Genomic DNA, 22,554 nt, shown 5'->3' on the forward strand with positions numbered 1-22,554 from the left:
TACTTCCAACACCAACAATGACCTCACTTTTAAAACATTCTTGTCAGGATAACATTTTCTTACTAAAACATTACACTCATTCCTTTTGGCCAACCCTAATATTGAGTTCCCAAAAGTTTAATCAGCTACATTTTTTAAATCAAATAGGTCAATTGTTATAACATTGGGGGGGAGGGGGTGTCCAAAAATGTTATGAAAAAATAAATAACTATTATACTTTAAATGGTAGTCTGAAAAAAATGCACTCTTTTGTCAGAAGAACAGCTATACTTTGTCACATGCCATGTTACTAGATAAGATATATGAGTATATTGCCCAAATTTGATCTCTCATGCCCATTTTGGCTAAAAATTAAAAGCTGTATTAGGAATCTTCTTATTGAACGAGATCACAATTAAGAAAATAACATCGATCCCTTTATGATTACTAATATTATTCTCAAACTCTTATGGTGGTGCTGAAGTACTCCGTTAAGGAAGTATCAGTGAAGAGTGGCTTAACCTCGGATACTCTGGATTCACACCAGAAGCTCGACAGTATGCCAGTATTAAGAGAAAATGATTTGGTGAAATGTTGTAAAAGGTTGTATTCTATCTTTTGACCAAGTTTAATGGTATAAATGAACAAATGGCAGGCAAGTTTCATGGGACATGTTATTCATAAAGGAAATTAATATTTGGATTCATGTATAAACCAGGTAAAATGACAGCTCTAAATAGAAGAATGAATACTTCAAGACAAATATGTCAATCCCTGTTAGACAGAATTTAAGACCAATAATGTGTCTCAAAAATTCCTTTAGGCTTTGAAGAGGAATATAAGTTAAATGCAAGTTCTAACATCATTTAGATTATCGTCTATGAGTTTAAATTTTATTATAAAATATATGTTTATATTTTATAACCCTATGTTAAGTTTCTAAACTACAATGCTTCGGCATGAGTTTTAAAAAAAGCACTGGTCTTGGAACATTAAAATAGTAACAATAATGGTAAGAGCTACATTTATTAAATGCTTACAATATACCAAGTTCATGCATTATCTTTTTGAATCTCATAATAATCCTATGTTGTCGGATATGATTACATTACCATTATTCCCATTTTACAGAGGGAAAAACAAAAACCCAGAGAGTAAATTAATCTGCCCTGGGCCACACAAATAAATGACAGGATAACAAAATGTAAATATTCACTGCCAAACAATAAAGTTTTAAAACTGTTTGAGAGGTCTACTCATTATTTTTATGGGCTTTAAAGGTGTATGAAACACTAAAAAATGTCTCTAAGGATCCTTCTAAAAAGAAATGATTATGTCTAAGCATCCTTACCTTTCCTATGAGAAAACAGAGGCCCTGGGAATAATGTACCTTGTCCAGAACACTATTTGTCCTGTCATTTCTTTTAAATAAGGAATTTTGCTGCTTAAAAAAGTCTTAAAACTACAGAACTCGGTGATTATCTCTAATGTCTCAGTTCTAAAATCTATGTTTTGTAATTGCTTATTTAATCATCAAAAAGAAATCGTTCCACTACGTTATAGTTGAATTAAAGCACCTTTCAGCAAACACTTGACATAATCTTAACCTAGAAAAGTTTTAAGATGGCCTTGATTCTAGAGGAAGAAAATTAAAGGGTCCCCTTTCTCCTTTTGAATGACATTTATATCAGGGAAGACATAGCTTCTGTGACTGTTTTTCAGTGGATTGGACTCATTTATGGGTCATGAAATCAATTTAATAATTCATAAATAGATTTTTAATGGAAAATAACTAGAATAAAAAGTCTAATAACTATATTATAAACAGCAAGAGTTAAGTATTGCTTCATGAAATCTGCTTATGTAGCTATGCACTCAGTCATGATGTAAAATTAAAATGTATTTCTTATTATGGGTCTCCAGCAAAATAGACTGAAAGCCACAATGCTAGAGTACCAAGGTATTTTTCACATGTAATATGTCTGACATGAAAAGTTATTTAATTACATTATGATGACTGATACTTCCAGGATCTATACCTAAAATATTTTCTTTTTGTAATTATAGCAAAATTATTGGCATGTTGAAGGGCTAACTTTACTAAGACATGCAAAGAAATTCTAGGAATGTAGCCTGATCAACAGTTTTCTCAAGATACATCAACATAAAACTATTTGTGAAGCAACAAACACAATGTTTAAAGAAAGTACCTGAAAGAAACCAGGGCTACTTGAAGAAATGGTAATTCCAAGTCTGGGCAGAAAAGTACAAGATGAACGTGGAGCATCGTGTGTCAGAAAGCAAAGAAGCTATGAGAGATCAGGTTGTGTCAAAAAGATGCAGGAGTCAGCTTGAAAGAGGCCCACTGATCAAAGATGGGACTATTTGGCTTCAAAGAGAATAACAACTATAATAGATTGAAATAGAAATATATAAAAATTCAAGAGTTCAAATAAAACAGAACATTGATTACCTCCTCCCTGCTTGCTAGGATATCAACTTATTGTAAATTTGGGTAAATAAAAAAAAAAGCAAGTGTCTTTTTCCCTTTCTTTCATCATTTTTTTGCATTTATATCCAGAGAGTTCATGAAGGAAAGTTCTTTTTGAAAATTCCAGGTTTAAAAAAGAAAAAAAAAAAGTAAAACAAATGTAAAGTCACCTAATGAAATAATGAAATAATGAACGATCTGCAATGACTGCTAAGACCATTAGATAAAAGATTGAGAAGGAACTTTATAATGGATGGATCAGGAGGGCAACACCTGAACCCAGTGATCAATTTTAGTATATGTGCTGCCGAAGCGAGCACCCACTGATCAATTTTAACATGACTAAAAGTGGGACAAGGCCTCCTAATGGGAGACAGTGGGAAGTACATATAATCAATATGAAGTATTATTGCCCTAGAAAAGAACCTGAATCTAATCAGTCCTCTAAATCTACCAGTTGTAGGAAATACAGGGTATAAAAAAGATATTTTTAAAAAACCCACAAGGATGCAATTAGCTAAATTAAAAAATATGGGAAATTCTATAAGATCTGGTTTCTTCAATAAATAATGGAAAGGAAAAAAGTAGATGGGAAAAAAAGATTAAAAAAAAACTTAAAAGACTCACTTGCACTTAGACCTTTTTTGGATCCTGATTTGCACAAATAAACCACAACAGGAGTTTTTCAGAATTGGGGCAATTTGAATACAGACTGGATATAAGATGATATTAAAGACTTATTTTTTATTTTGTTAGGAGTGAAAATGGTAATGTAGTTTTGTTATAAAGAGACAAGTTATTTTTAAAAATCTATAAGAACAAAGCATGACATAAATATAGAAATCCAATTAGCAGACTGTATTTTTAAAAATGTATAAGAATAAAGCATGACATAAATACAGAAATCCAATTAACAGACTGATATGTAGTAAACACTTTGACATATAGATAGTCCCTTTTCAAGAAAAACATTTCATCTTTCTGGTAGATACTAGAATTCCAAATCACTAAAAACACAATCACCCAACTTCTTACTTTCAAAGTAAGGTATTAAGACTACCTCAGCTGGGTAAATGTCAGACAACCAAGTTTTGTTTCTGCTTCAGGATGTTTTTTTCCATTTAAAATGTAAACATACACTCCACAGGCAATACTTTAAAATGTCACAAACATATAATTATACTATGTCACTGTAATTATACTATGTCACTACATTGTATTAGAAACTTACAAAATAGCAGAACTGAAGGACAAGCACGTTTCATGATCTTCTTGAAGCACTGAATTTATTTTCTTTCCTGTAGCTTTACTTATAGATGTCTTCAGTTTCTTAGCTAATTTTTTTGGTGTGTTGGTTATAGAAGATTCCTCTGTACAGCAACTATATAGTTCCACCTTTATCTGAAAGTCTGGCTTTGCTTCATTACTATAAAACAAGGGCATTCGTAATGTTAGGAATTTAACTGAGTAAAAATAAAATTATAACATCTCTTGATGTTTTCATACATTTAGAATCAGCATTTGAAATAGGTTTATGCTAATATATGTTAATGAGACAAAAATCTCCCTGTGTTTATTTAGTATCTAAATGACCTGAGTCACTGCAACATTCAGAGCTACCAGCTTCTAAAGTAGGTCAGTCTTAACTCAAGTTAATCAATATGTACAGGCATAGTACTTAAAGAATAAAATGTCCTGGTCATTTTGCTGCCAATATTATTTCTCCTTGTTATTCCTTTAATAGTTATACTTAAGGTATTTACATTATTCATGTGATTTCCTGAAATGACTATTCTTCCAAAAGGAAAAGGTTTGAAAACAAACAAAAAGGAAAAAAAACAAAGATTTCATCTACTAAAATCTTTAGTTTTCATTTCTTTTTCATAGAGTCACTTACACTCACTACCTTGCCGCTACCTCCCCCCACAACCTGTCCCACCTTTGTACCTAATAACTCTAAAATAAGATTTCATTATTTAGTTATTAATATGTAGGGGAAAACAAACAAACATACAAAAAATAACATAAAGAGATATATCAAGGTATGAACTCCTTGAAGGCAAGTGCTGCTTGGTAATCTTTGTATTCTTAACCATAAAAATTACTCAATAAATACCTATTAAACCAATAGGCAGAAATTCTGCAATTTAACAAACACTAATATTGGCTTTGCCCCCACAGACACGATTAACTACCTTTTCTATACAAGACTGTGAGGGAGTTACTAACAATAAAATATACTTAAAACTGCAAAAGAGGTCCATCAGCAGGAGATGTTGCCTGCAGACGATCCATCAGCCTCAGAGATTTTTAAAATGCAGCACAGACTTTTTAAGATTTAAATGGCCAATCCAAAGTTTGGATAAATCCAAGGAATAACTTCCAGATATTTTTATAGTTTATTATTTGGCAACTTTTAAACATACAGTATTCCTGGTAATGACTAACAAATGTCAATATTTAGAAGAAAACCAGAGATTCATAAATATTGAATACTTATTAAAACCAATCATAACAAAAAGCACATTTTTAAACAACATTTAGAACATCTGACCGCAGTTATTTTTAGAACAATTTAAAATATTTACAGAATTTTTTTAAAAAAATATAAATTATGTGTTGTCTTCCCAAGTAACTTGCATTGTTCTGTCGCTGACAAAAAATAATTTTTGTCTTTGTAGTAAAACGAACAATAGCAAAGCGATGTGAAGAAAAGAGCTCATTAACAAGATGATTTTGACAGGAAAAAAATGTACTAGCAACAGTTGATAATGGAAATAAATGTATTTAGGTAACTAAGAGAAATTATTTTTTGAGTCTCAATTATGTAAGCATTTGGTGATATTTTTGGGATCCTTAATAAATTGCTTTGGTTCAATAGAGCTTGTAAGAGGGTCTGTACTACTGCTAACAACTTAGAACACTGCATTTTATTTTTCCATGCTATACAATTACTTATGGGACACTGGACAGAAGCCACAAAACATGGTTTGCAATAGGTTTTTCAATGTTGTGTGAGTGGCAAAACGAGTACTCTCAAATCTCAACTGTATTGCTCCACAGCAGAAAATGGCAAAAACAATGTATACTGATTTATTTTAATAGTTAAATAGCTATTCATATTTAGATATGAAGATAGTATCTTTCAAACTTTGAAAGAAATACAAATCACACACTGATTTAGGCCAATAGAACCTTTGACAGAGGCCAGGAAAAACTTATGTTAGTTAAAAATGATTTCTATGGCTACCTGAGGAGTTCTTTCTGGTGTTGTATTATGACCACAATAAAATGGGCCTGTAAAAGAGCAGACGCAATAAAAACAGCCCTGAGGATCACCCAATTTTTTATTGTTCTGGAGTACATGAAAGAAGTACACCATAAGAAAAAGAACACTTCGAAATTTTACTAAAGTGCTTTTTCTATGGTATATATTTCAGGACTATCTTATAAATAAAGTTGTAATACTATTTTAGTAATTCTGAAACTAAATCTCCTATATGAAATATAAGAACTTGTTTTAGGCCCAAATTCACTCTATATACAATATAATGAGATTGCATTGTATTCATAGCTTAGTAAATAATTAAACTATAAACACTTACAAAAATTTATAATATCCAATTAGTCAAATATTTACTACTAATACTACATGATTTCTATTTATTTTAAATTGGAAAATTTTAAATGTAGAAATTGGATTCTTTTGAATAAAGTAATTTTAAAAATCCATTTAAACATTTAAAGTTCTTAATGCTTCAAAAATAATCCAAAGACCCAATAATTATAACCTCCTTTAAAAAAGGAAGAATTTTAGATTATTTTCATTCTCTAAAGATTAAAAAATACTTACAATATGGTTACATTTTCAAAACATATATCTGTGATTGTTTTATCCACAATCACCATGTCAGTATCAAAAACTTCAGCTCCCATTTTGAATAAACAAAAAATGGCATAGCGCTGTGATTCTAGAGGAAAAAAAAAAAAATTTTAAGCCATGATCCATGGGATAAATCATGCCTATATTATGATAGAATCTATTTGAAAATGAAAAAACTTAGCTTAAATACTTAATAGATTCTTATTTTCATACATTGCACATTGTAATCCTTTTTATAGTGACTGTTCTGTCACTATATATGTCAGTATATATTAATACCTTACCCAACTACAAAAATTAAACCAGGGAATATCAAAAAATAAAGTAAAAAATATAGGCCTCTCAGCAGCCTAAAATAACCACCAAACTCATAAATTTTATCCTTAGAAAACTCTTTAAACTTTAATTAATAGCAAATTTATTATTATATATATACTACTACCTTTGTTATTTTGGTTTCCAAGTCTATTTAAGAAAAAAAGGTTTTCTATTATAAGAAGTTAAGAGCAGGCACGTTAACAACAGCAAAACATTTTCCACCAAACAGCAAGGGAGGAAACCACAAAAACAATAAAAAGTAGACATGTGAACACAAAAAACATAGCTGCTGGGCCTTTTAATATGGTGATTTTTAAAAAGTATTAGGTGATTAAAGGACTAAATCCTCATTATTGAGAAAATATAGCTCTTTAGAAAAACTTATTCTCTATAGTAATCAGAAAGATGTACTTAATTCCCACATGTATTCTTTGGTAAAGTAAATTATATTTCCTAATTGAATAACAAATACACTAACCTGATTTTGGATTCTTCATATAAAACTAATTATGCTCAATATGATTCAGTTTTTAAACTATGAGTAACAAAGCTATCACAATTGACAAGAAATATAAAGGATTATCATATTTTTACTGCTTTGCTTCTAACAGCTAGAAATCATTTGAGGTTAATTTCCATGACCTAAGCATTACAAGGATTAGTGAAGACTATATAAAGCCGTAAAATGCTGAAGGGGAAAAAGAAAATCAGATCAAACTAAAAATCTTTCTCTCTTACATCCTGTTAAATAATCTGAAGTAACAAAGCAAGGCAGAAAAGATCTCTTAGATTCTGGTCAAATACAATAAATGCTATCTTTACCTTCACTCCTTAAACATTTTCTTTTGTTTCATACTTCCCTTCCCTTATAACTCGTTACAGACTGTCCTTGCAGAGGTTCCTATCAACAACTAAAAGTACATTACATATGCATTACCTTAATTAGTATCAAGCAATTACAACATATCTATACTCAAAATTGGAAAAAAACTGTTCAGCAAGATTTTGCTTATTCTGTCAAATGACATGAATTTATTTCAGTATGGAAGCAGCTTTTTCTCCCAATAATCATAAATTTATTATACACTAAAGAAAATATTTCAATTGCAAATTAAAATCGTACATACGTTCTTTATTGCTGAAGTGATCAGAGTCTTTCCACATTAGTGGTATTCGAATATCTATAAAGGGGGGAAAAATGACAAATAATAATTTTGGTAAATTTCATTTCTTAGAGTGAAATGAACCTCTGAATTCCATACTGGAGGCTGACCATTAAAGCCATATTATTTAAATATTCTAACACAGGTGATATTTTCTGTAAAAAAATAGCTTAGACTAGAAATGTAGTATCTGTTATACTTATTCAAATAATTTACTATAAAAAGAACCCACCATTATTCAAGAAATTAACTTATTGAGTCTGTAATAAGGTCATGCCATAGTATTTTCATTGTGTGATTTATGTTTTTCAAATAGATGAATTATGGGGAACCCAGAGTTGAATTTCTATTTTTGGTAAGTAGTAGCAGCAAAAGTAGTTAGGTAACATTTCAAAATCACAGAATGATATAGGCAGAAAGAACTTTCATCCACATGTAAGTTCTAGAAACTTACTAGTTCTAGTAAGTTCTAGTAAAGATGAAGAAAATAAGTGACTTGTCTAAGATCATTGGTTTCTGGGAGAGACCCAGCTCTTGACAAACATACCCAAACCCTTTGCATTAAGATGTAACTTGTCTACAAAAGAATTTGCAGATCTTTGTATATGTTACTATCATTTCCCTTAAGAAATAAAGCTAAAAAGAGGAATGCATTATTCTTTCAGTCCAAGAAAAGGGCACATGTTCTAAAAGTGATCTAAACATATTTTCTCTAATTCACACATTCTTCAAACTCTAAAGTAATTGTGTTAATAATTTTTATTCCAGAAGTTAATCTAGAGATTTGACACAAATTTTTTTCCTCTTAGTTTCCTCCACTCTTCTCGTTACTTTTAATACTAGATTAACAGTAGTAACAATTTCCCTGACATTCCCATGCTATTTATGTATTTTCAAAGTTAGAGGATCAAGGTTGTACCTACCTTAACAGATGTGTGAACTACGGTATAATATAGCACAGTAGAAATCTCCATGGTAAAGTGAAGTTAGTTTTAATTACTCAGAGTACAAAAACTGTATAAATACCCCAAGCCTTTGTGGAAAATGTCTCTATTTAAGACCCTTCCCTGTTATACTACGGAAGTTTATGTGCATATTTTCATACCTATTAATTATGTCACTTTCAAATAATTACAAGTCTTGATGAAAATAAGCTGTTTGGCTCCATTTAGGTTGTGCTTCACTTTTAGATCCCATGATCCTTTGTCTACATCTTTGTTTGTTTAGAATTGTATTTTTAAGGTTCTTAATGCCTATTTCCAATTTCCTTTCTAGAAAAGCTTTCTAATATTCCTTCATCCTTACCCTACCCAATCACACGGTTATGTATCAGTACCCTTCCCACTGCTGCCTTAGCAGTTTTGATAAAAATATTACTTATTGAACTCTCTCCGTAGGCCAAGCTAAACACTTCACATACATCTCATCAAACAGTAATTTAAAAAATGTTTGCCAATTTAATAGTTAAGTGACAGAATTTAATTGTTTAGATTTGCATTTTCTTGATTAACAAGAAAAATGTTAGGACATTTTATTGGCCACTTCAATGAATCTGTTTGTATCCATGGCCCATTTCTCAATCTCTCTCTTTTTTTAAACATATTATTTATGGTTTCTACTTTTAAAAGTTAATTATTTAATCTATGTGAGAATTTGGGTATGTGAGATAAAATTTTAAAATAATTATTCTTCTTATAAAAATAATAGACAAGTTAATAGACAAGTTTCAGCTCCATTTATAACTAATAGAATATCTTTTCTTTACTGATTTAATGATACCATCTTTATTATTGTTATTATTATTATTAGTTTCAGGTGTACAAAACAATGTAATAGTTAGACATTTACACCCCTCACAACGTGATAACCCACCCCCCCAATCTACTACCCCTCTGACATCGTATATATCAATGATGCCATCTTTATCATATATACCATTCTAAGTGTCTATTCCTTGACTATATACTTTATGATCTAATTGATTTATTTATTAATGACTGTCTATCCTAATATCAATACTATTATAAACATTGAACCTTTATAATATACTTTACTGTTAGAATACATTCTTCCAAAAACAACTTTTTTCACTTGCTAAATTATGTGAATTTTAGAATACTTTATCAAAATTCCCCCTTCAAAATGTTTTATTAGTATTCTATTGTCAAAATTAATTTGGAAACTGATAATGTTATAATATCATCTTTACCCAGAGTAGCTTGATAAAATGACCCTTACATTTTTATTAAGGGTTAGTCTAGGGGGTTGTTAATGTTTGCTTTTTATTGTTTTAATTGTAAAGGAGATCTTTTTCACCATCATATTTTCTAACTAGTTATTGCTGTTTTTGACAGCAGCCACTACTTTTTGTATATTTATCTCAAATCTAGCCATTTGTACTGAATTCTCTATTAATTCAAATAGTGTGTCAGTACATTTCCTTAGATTTTCTAGGTCTGCAATCTATTATCTTCAAATAGTATTTGTCTATTTGTTTTCGGTAGTTTCATCTTTCATTCTTACTATTTTAGCTAGAAATTTCTAAAACTGTGTCAAATTATATTGATACAATAGACATTGTTATTTTGTTCTTGACTTTAATGGGATTGCCTTTATTGTTTTATAATTGTGAATTGGCTGATGTCCTGTCAAAGAGCCTTCTTCTTGCTTCACCACAGTTGCTGACTCATTTCATTTCACAACTGTTCTTTTTCTATTAGGGTGGTATTAACTATTTACACTATCTTGGGAGGAACATGGAACCTGACTTCCTTTACTGTAGACCCACAGCCTGTGGGTCAGTTTTGCCCTTTTCCATGCCTAACTATGTCAGAGCCTCAAGAGGAGAAGGTAGACACTTCTTATCTATTTCCCAGGTGGTCATGTACTGTCAGATGGCAAAGGATGCGTAAGCCACCAACTGTTTCTTAATTCACCTGCAAATAGTAAAAATTCCTTCCTGACTCTTGCAAATGGTTGACACAGTTTTGGTTTACAGTACTCTTACCTTCGTCCTTTTTTGGGTCTTCATTGACATTGTAACGGTAAACCGAAAGAGTCATAGTAAGATGGCTAACTTGACGCTATCAGGCCCTAGACGTCTATCAGAATTTTCAAAAGTGAAAACTGAGGCACTTTGTGAACTGATTTGGCATTAGTCATTGAATTAGCAGCCAGTGAGTAAGCTCAGACAATTACCACAGTGTAGTTATTTGATGCTTGGCAGAAATGATCAGAATACACCTCAGTTATTCTTTTTACTTTTATGAAGATCTGGCCAGTGAACGTGAAGCTGGAAATGAAAAACCCAGGTATCTCCTGGCAATCAATGTAATCTCAGAAACATTATCAAACTTTGTTGAAAATATTCATTTTGATCAAAAGTTACGTTTTCATCCCAATATCAAAAGAAAATAGATTTATAAAGGTGAATTAGCTTTTGTTTTTTATTTTTTACACATAAATAAATGAGATATAATTAAGTCTAAGCAAAGATGAAATGAAATTATGTACGTATCCCATTTTCTGAGACTTTCAGTTCCTTAATTTAAAATTATCTCTTGGAAAGAAGGAACACATGCAGAAATAAGTTTAATTTCTATACTTGAGTATTTGTGGTCAGGAAAATAGTTTTTTCTCTTACTTTAAATGCTTTTACTTAAGCACTCTTCTAAATGTAGTTAATGCTAATTTCATGAGTTGCTGCAGCCAATAAACTATTTATTACGAAATGACAATAGATGTTAACTCTAACATGTCATCTGAGTCTTTAATAGCAATTTAACATATCTCATTTGCATAGTAAATGGCTCTACACTGGAAGAAAGAAATGAAGGATTATGTTTAAGTATTTTTAGAAAATCCTCTTTAAAGATCTATAATATTTATCTATCATGTTAAAATCTATTGAACAACTACTTATGTAAAAGTACTGTTTCACATCGAAACGATACAAGGAGGTGTTTTATTCTAGTCTTATAATTAGAAAGAAGAAAACATGAATATAAATATAAAACAAGCAACCGATTTTTACACAGTTCAGTTATTTTTCTGACAAATTTTTTGATGAGGGCGATTCCTCTGATTTAGGGCAGTTACATCCTATGTGAAATTCAGGCCTATCCTTCCTGTATGAGAATTTTTGTTTATCCATAAAGACATTTCTAAAAACAGTTCCTTGGGTGAGAGGGCCTGAAATACAGCGCAGGGGCCCTGGAGCTAAGAAAACACGGCTTTTGGCCAATGAAAAAACCTAGTTATTACTTAAAGATTGATGGAGGTCTGTTGTTTTTCAAAGTGTACTGGTGAGATATTTGTAAAGGTGCATTATCTAACTAGCATTCACACAAGTCAGCCATGAATTCACTTCAATCTGTGGCATCTCCAAGCCATTGTCTTGAGCTTCCTTAACACTTTGGAGAAACTGAGACAACACAGCATAAGTGCCATCTAGTGGTAAAGGATCTCCTAAATGCATTAGGAATTCAGAGAAGGGAAACTTCATTTCCAGCTGGAATGATAACAGAGAAGACTTTATAGATGAGCAAACAGATCCTGAAGACAATACAATTATTTCAAGAACTAACTGGGTGTCAGAAGCATGGGGTGTGTAGATGGAACAGGGAGAGAAATGTCTGGCTAAAGCAGACAGCTTATGTATAGGAGTAGTAGAAGATATGGCTAGAAAAATAGCTGGGTCAGAATAGAAAACTCGGAGGTGAAAAGTTTGGTCTTTGTCCTATGGGCAACGAAGAACAGTCATTGTATGAGCTTCTGGGTCATTGTATGAGTCACTGTATGAGCTTCTGGGTATATAGTGATGAACAAAACAAACCTCATGGAACTTCTAGCCTAGCAAACATTAAAAACATTATTGAAACTTCTGAGCAGAAAAGGAATGGAGAGTCAAAAGACTTGAGTTTGCAGCCCAGCTCAACCACTTACAGGAAGTCATTTAACCTCTGAGTCTGTAGAAAAAGAGAACTACCCTACATATTTCACAAAGGTGCACTGAGGACAAAACTGCATAATATATATACCATATATGAAACAGCTTTTTCAAACGATTTGTAAAATTCAATACATACGTAAAGCATAATGATGAAAACAGTGTTTTAGAACAAATATTCTGAATGAGGTATGCAAAATAAAATGATGGAAGAGAATGGACACAGAGCATTAAAAAACTCCACCAACTCTAGAAAGTTCCTTTATAGAATTTATTCGGTAATACAAAAACAATCCATCTGTAAGCATACCTGATATGGCAATTTTTCCTTTACATGCTGTTCGTTCTTTACGTTCAAAATTCACATCACTGTCAAAAAGAAAAAGCCTAATGAAAAAAAAGTATCTTTTCTAATAAGCATTTATTTTAACAATCTTTCACAAATGTCTAATTAAAAGCAAACACATAGCCATGAATAATAATGACTTCCACTTAATATAAACACTTGACTCAAACTTTAAGATGTTCAGTCAACAGCTAGCTGCTTTTAGAGAAATATAAAGAGTTATTCTCTTTGATTTTTTCATATAAGCTTTACATTCCCTGATGATTATATACTGGCTGATTCTACAATGAAAACCTTTTGTGATTACTTACGTTTATAAACAAGATATACAATATTTGTACAACTCCCAGGAAGTATCAGACCGCGGATCACCATTTCATAAATTACATTTACATTTCTAGCTTACCAGATTATAGTTGCCTGAAAAAGTTAATGAATGGCCCAATCACAAACTTGTTGCCCAGAAGTAATTCATCCTTATAAAATACAACAAATATTAGAAAAATTACTCTCTGCTCTATATTTATACATAGTAATATAATTTCCTTGAAATTCCAAAAAAAAAACTAAGCATATACTAAAACAATAAATTAACTAAAGTGGAAAAGGAAGGGAATAGCTCCATAAAAAGAATAAAATATGGAGAGGAAAATATTATGACAATAGAAAAAAGTCTCAAAGCATATTCTTGGGATATAAGATACTTCCAGATCTGACTTTAAAATATACTTTTACCATTAAAAACAAACAAACAAACAAACAAAAAACCTTTCAAAATAGTTATTTCCTACTAGACCAAATCAATCCCAACTTCAAGTATTTCTCCAATATCGTATTTCCTAATATCCTGTATTTAAAGATTAGCATTCCATTTCTATGGCAATATTTCCAAGAGTATTCTTTGCACCATTTTTTTGGTCTTTATTTAAATTAGTTAACTAATTAACTGCTGGCTAATTTAATTAGGCACTTCAAATACGTGGTAAGATAGAAACTTTTCATCTGAATACTCTTTGATTTTTCTAAGAGGCCTTTTAGGAAGGATTGGGTGGGAGTTAGAAGTGTATCTAATTAATTTTCAGAAGAGTACGATACCATCTCATTGCATTTCAGTAGGCTTGTTAAAAAGATTGCATATATTCATTATCATGTGTCCAAATTTGAAAATAAAATATATCAGCCTACTTTTCTCTTTTACTCCCTTACTGGATTAAGCACATAAGTATTACAGGTGAAATATATTCCAAATGAGCTACAATAATTTATTAATGTACTTAAGTTAGACATAATATGGTATTTACAGACTCGCATACTAGGTATAACTAGAGTAATGTAGTAGACTTAAAGACTTAAGTTCTCAGAATCCTATCTAATTACTTTATGGTCACCCTGGTATTTAAGTTAAAATATGGAACTGACTCTGTGAAAAATAAAAGTGCTCATTGATTACTTCACAATGTTTCATTGAATCACACATTTTATACTTAAGTTTACTTTGTCATGTTGGAGAACATTAGATTGCTTATTAGTTCATTATAGAGTGAAAAATTCTATTGAATAGTCTACTACATTTTGGTAAAAATAATATACTGACAGGCCCACTCAAAATCAAACACAAATCTCAATTTCCACAAATTGGAACAAGAAATACAGTTTAAATGCAGTTGTTGGCATTTGTAAGTCATATTTCTGAAAACACCTTCTATATGAGCAATGTATAATATAAATTTTTAAAATACTTATTATTTCAGTGAAAAAGTACAAAAAAGCTCAAATACGGTAAGTAACTTGAGTATTAAGAAATAGGTAATAGATTATGCTAAAGTTGAGATCCATTAGGTATTATTAAATTGGATTAAACTTGAGGCTTTGGCAGGCAAGTGATATTCTGAAATACCAGAACCACCAAAAGCAAACTTGCTGAATATTTACCAAAAAGAAAGAAATGTTCCCCTCCCAACTATTCAACCACCTGGCAGAATATAGCTTTCTTCCCTGTAATTATAAATTACTTGCATGGGTATTTCCAGGACCAGTCAACAAACTTATTATATATAGATATTATTAAACGATAATATAATTTCAATTAACCATATAATCTTACAGAATAATTAAGTCTGTCTTTAAAAAACTGAGAGACGAACTGAAGTAGTTTAGCCTCATTTTTCTGAGGCTTAAATTATTTTCAATTCAAATATAATAAATCCTCAAACTGTTATTTAGGGTGCTAAAATGTGATGTATTCTAATTAATCCAAATTGACAATAAAATTGTTAAACATTATCTGTTTAATAATGTGCTACTGTAGCTAATAGTTTGCTCCAGTTAAATAAATGTTTGTTTGAAAATTTGCAATGTTAACGCCAATTCTAAATGCTACAATTAGAGAGCCAGTCGGAGGAAAAAGCAAATAACCACACAATCATCCAAACAAAAGTATAGCTAAGTAACAGTGTATCTTATTCTTATGAACCCAGGTTGGAGAATTATTTTGGTGAGGCCTGTAAATGCTAATTTAAAAAACAGAGAAAAATACAAAAGATACACAACTTTATTATTTACATTACTGCCTGTAGGTAAATAAAATGACCAACAGAGGGTGCCAATCAGCCACCTTGTTGCTCAAAAATCTATATTAAAATTGACTGAGTAAATACAGATTACCCTATTTTATATTATTCCATGTGGGAATGTAAAGTAGCATTTCCTTGCCAAAATGAACAAGCTATCATGAGAAACAGCACAATGATGAAAGTATTTTATATTTTCTTAATGAAGTACTAAAAGAATTCTAAGTGGGATTCTATTATTTGAAAGCAGGTTATAAAACCCTTCACCTCTAATGCAAATCAGTGAAAACTGTAAGACTCAGAAATGTTTAACATGGAATTTTAAACCATTCTGAAACTATGTGGTATAAAATTAATATCTTTATAAGGATCTTAAATTGAGAAGAAGAGTTTTCTATTTCAAACCTTGACATAAATGCTTTTCAACAGATACTAAATGACATAAAGTTTAAAAAATAAAATTAGTAATGTCTGTCATTAATACATACCATGTTTTATTGTAGAAATACCAGCAGCATACAATTTTCACTTGCAACCTACACTTTTTTCTTTAAGTTATAGTATATAAGAAATAAACTAGGCAACTGGAGTATAAAAAACTATTTAATTATTGTGGCATTATTAAAATCCCAATTATGTTAAATGATACACATAATTATGTCCCATAAGTGACTTTGACTAGTATTGTTTTTACAAAGCCAAATAAAGTATTTCAGAAGTTAAGACAAGAGATAGGTTGGCAGGTTGGGGCAAGGGAAGAATATCATTGCCAAAAATGTAAGCTCTGTAAGCATAGGGCCTTGTTTTGTTCACTGTGAATCACCAGTGCCTGCTATATAGCTCAGTATATTCTAAGGACCTCAATAAATGTTTACTAAATATTAAATGAAACGAAATAGGATATGGTCGTTTTGATGGAGCAAGCAGAAGATTTAGTAGATTTAGACCAGAGTCAATGAGTTGCTGTTAACCTCTTAGCCTCAGCATCCTCATCTGTAAAACTGTAAATATCTACCTACCTCATATCTACTGAATGAAATAATATTTTATATGTATTCTATGTCATTCTTTAAAATGTTACACAAATGTAAACATTACTTTGTGAGTATTTATATTTTTGGCCTTGGTATTTAACTTGGAGCTTATGTGAAATAGGCACTAGAACATCTGTTAAATTGATCAGAGTAAGACTTCCTAGTCCCTGGACGATAACGGTAGTCACCTAAATCGGAATCTCTTCAGGCATCCTACAAAGGCTTGCAGATCAACAAGGAAAGCAAATAAGATTACCTATAGCCCACACCTATAGCACAGTTGGGAAACAGAGACTACTACAAACTTTATTTTATATGTAAGTGGGAAAATTAATCACTGAAATCATCAAAGCCAGCTCCTGGAGGCCTAACTCAAGTAAAGAGTCATTGCAAAACGCAGTTATCAACTGTGATCTCCCTAGATGAAAAAAGAATGGATGTAAGACCTGATGGATACAACAGCACTGGTTTCTGGGGAGTTGAAAGGAAGGGGCTCCAAAAGAATTCTAGTTCAGAAGTTGTTAGTCTTAGGGAGAAGAGTGACACACAATGGGGAAGGTATCCTTTGAAAGTTTGGTCATGAAAAAAAAAAAAGGAGAAGAAGCAATTGAAGTTAAAAACCCCAAGAACAAAACAGTATCAAAGAATCAGAAAACCAACCAACCAATCAACCAAACTCCCAAAGACACCATTTATTAAAGAAGTTGCTCTTCACAGTTCCACTTACAGAAAACACTATTGAACTAAGAAACCAAGTAAGCCTTTCTACCCACCCTCCCCATCAGTTGGCCCAGAAAAATCCCATATTTCATTGTATCCAAACACCCATACAAAGCTACTACAAAATGAAAGTAGAAAGAATCAAAATGCTTCAGCTAAAAAAAATACTCCACTAACCACTCTCCAAAAAAATAAAATAACAAAAACTACAACACGATACTCAAAAATGAATGAAGTGCAATTAAATAAGCTGTTGTAAATCTGAAAGAAACTGGGAATCTCAAATCTAAAACCTCAGACTAGTAAAGGAGAAACAACAGGTAAATATGCAGAAAGAAGAAAAAAATGAAAGACCCAAGAAAGAAATTGGAAAAAACTATAAAATCATTTCTGAAATGAAAATACAAAGTGCCCAAGGACAAAGAGATAAAATTGAAAGTACACTAAAAGACATAGTGAATGAGAATGAAAAACCAAACCAAACCAAAATATAGTAAAAAGCTTAAAAACATTAAAGAGAAAGTGATAGGCATAGAAGACATGCAAACAAATCCAACTTTTGTGCAATTGGAGTCCTTAAATAGAAAAAAACAAAACAATGAGATAAAATTAATGCTTTATGCTGGAGGCTTTAACTCCAGAGGAACTTTCTGGAAAAAAAAAAAAAAAAACAATTGAACCTACTTATTGAAAGGGTCCTAATTGAGCCAAAATGCTCAGCCTTAGACACATCCCAGTAAAATACTCAGACTTTAAGATAAAGGAATCTATTTTCAGCCTCCAGAGAAAAAGACTAAGTCATTTACAAAGGAAAAATAATTAGACATTATATTTGTTGATAACAAGACAACAATGGAGCAAGGTTTTCAAGAAACTCAAGGAAAGAAAGTGTTTGCCAAGGATTTTGCATCCAGTCAAGCTGCCCTTTAAGTACCAACACTAAAGAAAAGTACTTTAAACATGCAAGAATGTGGAGAAAACTACTTATGTTGAGGAATCTACTAGCTCATGAGCTTTTCCCCAAACAAGAGATGATTTTGGAAGGTACGACAAAGGACATATAGCAAACATTATACATATTTAATTGCAGACCAAAGACTAAAACAAAGGTGGAGATACAAGATTAATATGTAAATATTATCCATTCCACCAAAAGATAAATAAATAATCATTTTCTGAATAGAATCACCAAGGAAACTGATGATGCAGCACAAAAGAGGTCTTGGTAAGTAGAAAAGAAAGATAGGGCCCATCAGTATACACAAAAGCACTGGAGACGAGAAAATTCAAGCACTGTTTTGGGGATACAGATCTAGCATTTGGCTGAAATAAATTTGTAAAATAGAAATTCGAGAGATGAGACTGAAAGTGTTTGAAATCAGACCACAAACATCTGGAATACAATGCCTATCTAAGGAATTTTAGTAAGTGGAAACCATTAGCTGTTTCTTAAGAAGTGGACTGACATAACCAGTCTTTTAAATAGATGTATCTGGTTATAAGAAGCAGGAAAACGATAGGGAGATAGTCTAGGTTACCAGTCAAAAGACTAGCAAATTGACAGATGGCTGTAACTAAGCAATCCTATCATCTAAACTGAGGCAGTAAGCTGTCTCTATTCCACCCCTCACCCTAACTATCTCCTGTTTACTTAACCTAGAAAGCTTTTTATATCTCACGTTTTAAAATTGCCCTGCCTGTATTGTGAATTGTACACAAACCTGGATATTTCTTGCATATTTAATAGACATAAAAAATGGGTGGTATACCAGAAGGTGTTTCATAACTACACACAATTTAGGAGAACAAAGCTTTTGTTATATAATTAGAACATTATAGTAATAGAACATTTAACCAGTTACCAATATTCCCAGACACGTTTTTTTTTTTAAAAAGGAACAAATGATATGACTTTATCACTGATTTCTCAGTGGGAATTCCTCATCTAAACCACAGAAGGACTATTTTCTCAATTTTCCCAAGAATTGTACAAAACTAGCACTATTCTAGAAACATGGAATTTAAGTCACTGTTTACAACGCATGTCTTGGGGCATTAAGGGCTTAATTCTTTCCTGAAACCCTGGTTTAAAAAAGCTGTAAAATGAAGTAAGATCATTTGCTTACTTTAATAAATTCACAATAAACTGATAAATAACTGAAACTGTTTGCAGAAAGTTGTTTTTGTATAAAGAGCACCTTGAGTGGAAAATCTATTGGAAAACCCCAAAACTCAAGGACTATTTTTGATGTCCTTAATTCTTTCATCAAATTACTTACTCAATCACTTCTAGGTCTGCCTATTGCTAAATAATTTCCCTAAAACTTCGTTATTTCAATTATTTTGTCTCATCGTCCTTTCAATACTCTACTACTGGATAACCTTCCCAAACACCCATTTCATAATGTCTCTTCTTTTGCTGCAAATAAAATGATAAAAGATAAACAATGAAATAAATGTAAACCTTGGGGTAGTACAAAATACATGGGCTTCTTTTTGGAGGATGAGGGGTACTCAGGCTTTTAAGTCAAATGGGTTCATATCCCAGCCACACCTAGTCACTGTGTGCCCTTTGAAACAGTTTCTAAGTTTCAGTTTCTAAGTCCTTAATAAAGATGTTTATACCTCTCTCTCAGTTTGTAATATATTTGTGAACACTTTAGCACAATATCTGGCACCCAGGAAGTCTGTCAATTAATACCAATTAACTTCCTAGCGTTCCAAATTTTTTTGAATCTTGCTACCCCCCCTCCCTCCATTTCCTTTTCAACTTTGGCTTGATCTTCATCTGAACCCCACATACGTCTTCGCTGCGCTTGAATTGTTCATGCTCTTCTTCCACCCTTAGCTTTTATTTTGCTATTTTCCTTTCTTGGAACGCTGATTTCTCCTACTCACCTAACCAAACTCTATCATCCTTCATGATCTAGAAGATTCAGATCCAACTCTTCCATTATACCTTCCTCAGTTCTACGATTTCATACTGATTTGATTCTCCTTTGAAAAAGTTTAGATGTATTATCCGTATTAATTCTTTTGACATTTTATCATAAAATTTTAGAGAAGGTAGACTAGTGGTAGGCAGTAGACTCATAAAAATGCTATTTTAATTCTGGTAGCAATGTAAAAACAGAGCATTTTTCTTACCTTAAAGATGATCAAAACCAAGTTAAGGAACAGACTGTTAAGTCTCTACAGCATATGACTGCAGAATATACATGTAGTCTCGTATTTTGGTAAATTGTGTTTTTTGAATTTGGATATACTAGCACAGTACTTAGTAAGAGTTCTACAAGTAGTAGATATTCGGTAAATATTTGATTGACTAATCAAATGGCATAATTTACATGACTTTCTTCAAGGAACTTAAAAAAACTACCATAAGATTCTCATTAATCTTTAGATCATTTTTATATAATAAGAAGGCAAGCTCTATAATTTCTAGTTACATTCAATCAGTGAACTCAGGTTGTTTCTGCATATAACAAAATGAACTTATAAACAAAAGAATTCATACAGAATACTCAGGTATTTATTTAAAAAATAGAAATATTTCAATAATTAAGGGAGACAATGTTTTTATATGAACAATGAAAAAATATAAATGTGTATAGCATCAAAGCTATTTTCATTTATCAAAAATAATCAATAAAGAAACTGAAAATCATGCACATCTTCAGTTGAGAATCCTAGATATTTTTTTCTGTCTTTGTTATATAAATCCAAGAGGGATTTGGTTTATTTAACGTTTTTTATAAATCAGCCACTTCAGAAAAGTCATACTGCCAAATGATGGAAATGGCCAACTCACAATTAATTTTACAGTACTCCCTCCCTCATCCGTAATTTCACTTTTCACGGTTTCAGTCACCCACGGTCAAATTTGGTCCAAAAATATTAAATGGAAAATTCCAGAAATAAACAATTCGTAAGTTTTAAATTGCACACATTTCTGAGTAGCGTAATAAAATCTCGATCTGTCCCGCCTGAAACATGAGTCATTCCTTTGTCCAGCATAGTGACACTATACATTACCGGCCCGTTAGTCACTTAGCGGCTATATTGGTTATCAAATCGGCTGTTGTGGTATCACAGTGCTCATGTTCAGGTAACCTTTATTTTACTTAATGACCCCAAAGCACAAGAATAGTGATGCTGCCGAGTCGGATATGCCAAAGAAAAGCTGTAAAATGCTTCCTTTTAGTGAAAAGGTGAAAGTACTTGACTTAACAGGAAAGTAACCTCATATGCTGAGGTTACTAACTAAGAACAAATCTTCTATCCATGAAATTGTGAAGAAAGGAAAAGAAATTTGTGCTAGTTTTGCTGTTGTACCTCAAAATGCAAGTTACAGCCATAGTGCATGGTAAGTGCTTAGTTACGATGGAAAAGGCATTAAATTTGTGGGTAGAAGAAATAAACAGAAAACGTGTTCTGATTGACGGTAATGTGTTGTCCAAGAAAGCACTGAGCCTATAAAAGGACTTCAGCAAGGGATCCCCTGAAACAAGTGATACCGAGGCATTTATTGTAAGTAAGGGATGATTACACAGATTCAGGAATAATTTTAGACTGAAATATATAAAAAATTACTGGAGAGGCTGTGTCTGCTAATGAAGAAGCTGCTGCCACATTTCTGGCAGAGTTGAAGAAGTTAATTAAGGTACTATCCGTGGTTTCAGGCATTCAACTGGGGTTTTTGGAACATATCCCCCAAGGGTAAAGGGGGTCTACTGTAAATATTTAAAGAACATGAATATAGCGGACAGACATGATTCTCAGAGGAATATTCCATAAAACTGTGAGAGATGATACAATATTGTTTAATTTTACACCGTCCTTAAATCAGTGCTTCTTAAACTTTTCCACTGAAATAGCCCCCCTTAACCAAACACCCTTATAAAGGCTAGAGAGAAGGAACATATATCCGCACAAGTAGAATAACCCAAAACTATGCCACAATTCTAAATTTCTCATTCTTTAAGTTAAAAAATCACGTTATATGAAGATATTCCATATTTATTCTATGGCTTTGCATATCTCCTAACACATATGATAATCCTGTATTCTCAGTGACACATGTGACCTAGTTTGAGAAGCAC

The 22,554-nt window shown here is 31.8% G+C and overlaps 1 protein-coding gene across 2 annotated transcripts in view; it reads right to left on the reverse strand.

Annotated features, from left to right (window-relative positions):
* The window catches only part of RTKN2 (rhotekin 2), a 60,854-nt gene that overhangs the window by 30,949 nt on the left and 7,351 nt on the right, over positions 1–22,554 (reverse strand). For both annotated transcript variants that reach the window (XM_033130796.1, XM_033130795.1), the window contains 4 exons: positions 13,093–13,151; positions 7,799–7,852; positions 6,324–6,441; positions 3,702–3,896 (listed from right to left, as the gene is read on the reverse strand). In XM_033130796.1, the coding sequence (XP_032986687.1) occupies positions 3,702–3,896; positions 6,324–6,441; positions 7,799–7,835 (350 nt within the window). In that variant the 5' untranslated portion in view covers positions 7,836–7,852; positions 13,093–13,151. The remainder of the gene's footprint in view (positions 1–3,701; positions 3,897–6,323; positions 6,442–7,798; positions 7,853–13,092; positions 13,152–22,554) is intronic.

Source organism: Rhinolophus ferrumequinum, chromosome 16 (assembly GCF_004115265.2).
Source record: "Rhinolophus ferrumequinum isolate MPI-CBG mRhiFer1 chromosome 16, mRhiFer1_v1.p, whole genome shotgun sequence".
NCBI lineage: Eukaryota > Metazoa > Chordata > Mammalia > Chiroptera > Rhinolophidae > Rhinolophus > Rhinolophus ferrumequinum.